Here is a 6592-nt window from a genome sequence, read left to right as displayed (position 1 = left end):
CACAGCTAGCAACACCAAAGACCTTAATATCATCTGCAAATTTAAGTAATTTATTGACTATTCCTTCATCTATGTTGTTGATGTAAATCAAAAAGAGCAAAGGTCCTAAGACTGAGCCCTGACACTTGTGACATTAATCCAGTTTGACTGAACTCCATCTGTAACATTCCTCTGCTTTCTTACATCCGGCCACTCTTCTGTCCAATTTGCTAACTTATCCCCCACACCTACAGAGATAATTTTTTACAAGCCTTTATGTAGTACCTTGTCAAATGCTTTCTTAAAATCCAGATACACCAAATCCATACACTTTGATATGCAGACACGTTACAATAGTTAGAATGATTACTTCAAGAAGGCTTGTTGAATTTGTGCAACATAACCCGAGGGCTATCTGTCCCAGCCATCCTTAATTTTGAAATGATAGACTAGAGAGAGAGAGACGGCAGCTAATCAACACCACCAGTCACCAACTCTTGACCAACAAATAGTGGGGTTCACCGTCATATTATAATATTCCCACGGTTTAAAGGGCGAACATCTTTGGCGACGGGTATCGATCCCGTGGCCCACCAGACCATGCCAGGGCCTCTTCGGGAAGGCCCGGGTTATTTTCGAAAGTAAAGTTATGTCATTGACATGTACCGGTGATTTTGAGTCATAAGCGGTTTGTTGATATTTAACAGTGTTACTTCCACCCAGCATATACGCTGATAGGCCACGCCCGACCCGACAGATATGAAATCTAGAGTTCATGGTTCGCGTCTCGTCGTCGAATAAATGTGTTTTGCACTTTATGGTCATTGGTGCGCTAGAAGAATACCGGTCAAATCTCACGAGTCGTTCAGACAAGAGTAACCCAAACGTTGGTGGGTGCTGTTAACTAGCTACTTTCCCCCCAGTTTATCAATTTAAAATTGGGGATGGAAACAAACAAACATATGACGTACATTAATATTAGGCTGCAAAAAAAATAGATGTTTTAAAAGTTGTTTTTGTATTTCTTAATGATGTCACTTGTCCTTTAGTTATAATAACGTTTATAACTTTAACAAAATTAGTTACAGTCTTTAAAAAAATGACGTCATTACTTTATGATTTTAAATGTAGTTCAAAGAGGATCATGTTTTATATTTCTCAACAAAGTGTGTTTTTTTTTTTAACTTTCCTTTAGACGTCAACTCACACTAGTAAACGAAGAGCCGAAATGTTAGAAAAGTTAGTTCTACACTTGCGATATCTTCACACAAAATTCTCTTCAGGTAGGACAAACTAAAAAAAAAGATTTATCTTCTACCTTAAAATTCGTTTTTAAGTTTGTGAGCGGTGGTACATTGATTATTGTTGTCTGTTCCATTAAATTCGTGATAATTAAGAAATAAGCGTGTCAGTGTTCAGATTTATGACATAAACGTTTTATTTTAACAATAAAAATCAAATTCCTGGTCATTGGTTTGTGCAAAGCCTCATTTTAAACTAAATTTTCTGTTATAATACATGTATTAATGGGAAACAGATTGTTTAAAGATCAAACTTAGTTGTTGGTATTTCAATACCCACCTCGTTAACTCTTGTTTGTTCCATGTAGAAGTCAGCACCATGCTTGAAGCGCCACCCGGTGAAGGTTTTATTATTGGCTACAGGAAATGTATGACTGAGATTGCTCGTTTTTTGTCAGCGAATGAATACAGACAGTCTCCTGAATTCATGCCCCGTCTGTTTTGTCATTTGAATCGAAGGCTCCAAGAAAACAATAAACGTTACAGCGAAAAATCGACGAAACAGACAGACGACTTGTTGGTCCCATCGGATTCTTCTCAAACACAAGAAGAAAACTCCAGAGAAACAGAACCAAATCATAACGAATTGCCGGTTAAAAACGCCTTCATTGGTCCTGGATTTTTTTCTAGCGGTTATTATTTTTGGCCTGTGTACAACCGTGATACGTCATCTAGCGATTTTATTGGCCGTCATCCTGGAATTAAAATGTCTTTGAAAAAGGAAATGGGTTCGAGTCAAAACGATAATCAAGAAGATTCTCGAATAATAAGAAATGTTGAGTGTTTGAATCAGGCTAATGGAAAAATGTCATCTAGCGATTTTATTGGCCGTCATCCTGGAATTAAAATGTCTTTGAAAAAGGAAATGGGTTCGAGTCAAAACGATAATCAAGAAGATTCTCGAATAATAAGAAATGTTGAGGGTTTGAATCAGGCTAATGGAAAAATGGTTTGGCGCCCTTGGTAAAAAAAAGACGAGAAAATGATATTTATATAACTTTCTAGTGATTACTTCGAGTAAAATAACAGAAGGAACCAGTGTAGTTCCAGACAGCATATGATTTATTACGTTCACCTGTTTGAATTCGTTACTAAAAGTTTGTCAACCTTAAATGACCGATATCAGGTTTTCGAAGACAAAATACAGAAATGTTATCAGTAACAAACTTGTTTCTTTGTGTAGTTGATTTCCAGGTATTCAATGTAAATATCATACAACGTACACGCACAGATACTCCTAGGATACGTACTTGTTCAATGAGGTAAAAGGTGGATGAATATTTCTGTGAATTTTTAATAAACTGACAAAGTTTTGAATATGTTTTTAGTTCTGTTTTTGAGCTATCAGTTTCGCATGAAACACTTCAAGTGAATATTTTATGAAATAGTAGTTTATATTGAAACATTATCACTAGTTTACAATCTTCTCTTTACACTAATTGTTACAGGTAGTAACAATCTTCTCTTTACACTCATTGTTACAGTTAGTAACGATCTTCTCTTTACACTCATTGTTACAGTTAGTAACGATCTTCTCTTTACACTAACTGTTACAGGTTGTAACAATCTTTACACTCGTTGTTACAGGTTGTAACAATCCTCTTTACACTAATTGTTACAGGTAGTAACAATCTTCTCTTTACACTCATTGTTACAGTTAGTAACGATCTTCTCTTTACACTAACTGTTACAGGTTGTAACAATCTTTACACTCGTTGTTACAGGTTGTAACAATCCTCTCTTTACACTAATTGTTACAGGTAGTAACGATCTTTTCTTTACACTCGCTGTTACAGGTAGTAACGATCTTCTCTTTACACTAATTGTTACAGGTTGTAACAATCTTTCTTTACACTCATTGTTACAGGTAGTAACGATCTTCTCTTTACACTAATTGTTACAGGTAGTAACAATATTCTCTTTACACTAACTGTTACAGGTACTAACAATCTTCTCTTTACACTCATTGTTACAGGTAGTAACAATTTTCTCTTTACGCTCATCGTTACAGGTAATAACAATATTCTCTTTACACTCATTGTTACAGGTAATAACAATATTCTCTTTACACTCATTGTTACAGGTTGTAACAATCTTTTCTTTACACTCGTTGTTACAGGTTGTAACAATCTTCTCTTTACACTCATTGTTACAGGTACTAACAATCTTCTCTTTACACTCATTGTTACAGGTAATAACAATATTCTCTTTACACTCATTGTTACAGGTTGTAACAATCTTCTCTTTACACTCATTGTTACAGGTACTAACAGTCTTCTCTTTACACTAACTGTTACAGGTAGTAATAATCTTCTCTTTACACTAATTGTTACAGGTACTAACAATCTTCTCTTTACACTCATTGTTACAGGTAATAACAATATTCTCTTTACACTCATTGTTACAGGTTGTAACAATCTTCTCTTTACACTCATTGTTACAGGTACTAACAGTCTTCTCTTTACACTAACTGTTACAGGTTGTAACAATCTTCTCTTTACACTCATTGTTACAGGTACTAACAGTCTTCTCTTTACACTAACTGTTACAGGTAGTAATAATCTTCTCTTTACACTAATTGTTACAGGTACTAACAATCTTCTCTTTACACACATCGTTACAGGTAGTAACAATCTTCTCTTTACACTAACTGTTACAGGTAGTAATGATCTTCTCTTTACACTAATTGTTACAGGTTGTAACAATATTCTCTTTACACTTGTTGTTTGTATTTAGTGTTTTGATCCATTACATCACATGAGCTAATTAAATGGCCAGGTCAAATGTCCTAGCCCAGACCAGAGAGAGAGAGGACAACCAGTTATCGGCTTCTGTTAACCGAACAGCGGGATTGAATGTCACTTTTATAACACACCTATAACTCACAGTACTTAGCGTATTCAGTTGAATATCGTGGGCTCGAACCTTGGTCCTTCTGATCGGAAGTCAGGCGTACTAAACACTTCAGGTTCTCGTTAAATAAAAACAAATCAACATTGAAAGTCGTTCTGAAAACTTTGTATCATTGATTATAGTCACTTTCAAAAGTGAATCGTTATTACATACAATCAACATCGTCTACTTGTACTCCCAGTATATGTAGTTAACAAAGACTTCATTCTCAAAAGTATAAACGTATACAGTATTTTTCTAATCTACTTATTGTTAGTATGATGTTCACTCAGATAAAAACTTTAACTACACTAAACAACAGACTAACTGGTGTTTCAAGAATAAATCCGATCTAACCCTAAAGTTCCATATAAATCAGAACTATCCGAGCTAACCCTAAAGTTCCGTATAAATCAGAACTATCCGAGCTAACCGTAAAGTTCCGTATAAATCAGAACTATCTGAGCTGACTCTAAAGTTTTGTATAAATCAGGGCTAACCCTAAAGTTCAGTATAAATCAGAGCTAACCATAAAGTTCCGTATAAATCAGAGCTAGCCCTAAACTTCAGTATAAATCAGAACTTTCCGAGCTAACCCTAAAGTTCCGTATAAATCAGAACTTTCCGAGCTAACCCTAAAGTTCCGTATAAATCAAAGCTATCCAAGCTAACCCTAAAGTTCCGTTTAAATCAGACCTATCCGGGCTAACCCTAAAGTTCAGTATAAATCAAGAGCTATCCAAGCTCACCCTAAACTTCCGTATAAATCAGAACTATCCAAGCTAACCCTAAAGTTCCGTATAAATCAGAACTATCCGAGCTAACGATTAAGTTCAGTAGAAATCAAAGCTAACCCTAAACTTCCGTATCAGTTTGAACTATCCGATCTAACCGTAAAGTTCAGTTTAAATCAGAGCTAACCCTAAAGTTCGGTATAAATCAAAGCTAACCCTAAAGTTCCGTGTAAATCAGAACTATCCGAGCTAACCCTAAAGTTCAGTATAAAACAGCTATCCGAGCTAACCTTAAAGTTCCGTATAAATCAGAACTATCCGAGCTAACCCTAAAGTTGAATCAGAACCTTACTCGCTTACTTATAGCCTTACTCTTGAGTGAGTAGTGGTTTTCGTGCACAGCTGCAAGTCTGAAGGTTCGAGACGTGGTGTCGTTAAACAGTGACAGATATAGCCGTTGTGGTGGCGGATGCTGCTGACTGTCTGTCTAACCACTGTCCTATAAATTAATAATTAAGGATGACTATGCCCGAATGTCTCGAACGAAAAAAAGAACCTCGTGGACCCTCATATTAAAGTATCTTCGGAAACAGATCACACCGTGTATAAAAGCGAGGAGGGGGGGGGGATAAACGTAAATGTGTCTGTAAGTTGATGAAATTAAAATCAACGTAGTTTACATTTACCCTAACATACAATGTTGTTTGTTTTGTTCTTTAAAGTATAACATGTTTAGCTTTAGGGTCCTCTTAGGATGAACGATTCTGATTTAGAGAAAGATATAATTATATTTTTTTCTGATTTCTTTGATTCTTTGAGCAGCTGAAATCGTTTTAGATAAGAACAGAAAGTCTTTGATGCTATGTGTCAGATTCTACTACCCTATATCCTATATGCCTGATTGAGTCTGTGGAAGATTTACCGCAGGTTAGGACTAACAGAATTTGGGTTTATTGTGATTTCATTGTTGGTAGATCCAGGTTTACCCATAAACTCTCACTTGAGAGGGAACGGCTTTAGAAGCACGTGCATTTCTATACCCTAACGTGTGGTTGGTCTCACCTGCACCAGTGTGCGCGTGGGGGTTATCTCGTCGGACATCTATAAACTAGCACGTGGCGTGACGAATTTTAAATGTCGTGGCGGCATCTTTCAGGTTACACTCTCTTTTGTTGACTTCACCCTCTACAACACACAGTCTTCACGAGAAGTTGAACGGAAATCCCGTATCGTGTCGTTTGAATCCCTGCAACAAACACAACTTGTTAGGCTATTATTAGTACTTAGGCCGTAAAAATCCATTACCGACACGATTAAATTTTGTATTTACATCTCTGGTAACACCGTGGAGAATTCTTTAGTGCGGTTCATCGTTAGACAGACCTTCAAGTGAATCAACATTTCTTTATGGAAGATCTAAACAGATATACGACGGAATCTTAGTAAAATTGAACTTCCTTGAGTTCTTATAGATAAACAGGTAAAATAGAAACACTCACTTCTGGATCAGTTATCATAGTAGATAGAAACATTCACTTCTGGCTTAGTTATCATAGTAGATATAAACACTCACTTCTGGATCAGTTATCATAGTAGATATAAACACCCACTTCTGGCTCAGTTATCACAGTAGATATATAAAGTACAAACACTCACTTCTGGATCAGTTATCATAGTAGATATAAA

General features: G+C 36.1%; 1 protein-coding gene across 2 annotated transcripts in view; it reads left to right on the top strand.

Moving 5' to 3' along the window:
• Positions 1–2490, top strand: part of LOC106476203 (hairy/enhancer-of-split related with YRPW motif protein-like) — an 8124-nt gene extending 5634 nt beyond the window's left edge. For both annotated transcript variants that reach the window (XM_022380134.1, XM_022380133.1), the window contains exons 3-4: positions 1175–1262; positions 1589–2490. In XM_022380134.1, coding sequence (XP_022235842.1) covers positions 1175–1262; positions 1589–2247 — 747 coding nt within the window. In that variant the 3' untranslated portion in view covers positions 2248–2490. The remainder of the gene's footprint in view (positions 1–1174; positions 1263–1588) is intronic.
• The last annotated feature ends 4102 nt before the right edge of the window (positions 2491–6592 follow it).

Source organism: Limulus polyphemus, unplaced genomic scaffold (assembly GCF_000517525.1).
Source record: "Limulus polyphemus unplaced genomic scaffold, Limulus_polyphemus-2.1.2 Scaffold10043, whole genome shotgun sequence".
Lineage (NCBI taxonomy): Eukaryota > Metazoa > Arthropoda > Merostomata > Xiphosura > Limulidae > Limulus > Limulus polyphemus.
The sequence above is the reverse complement of the archived record's forward strand: the minus strand, read 5'-3'. Positions and strand labels throughout refer to the sequence as shown.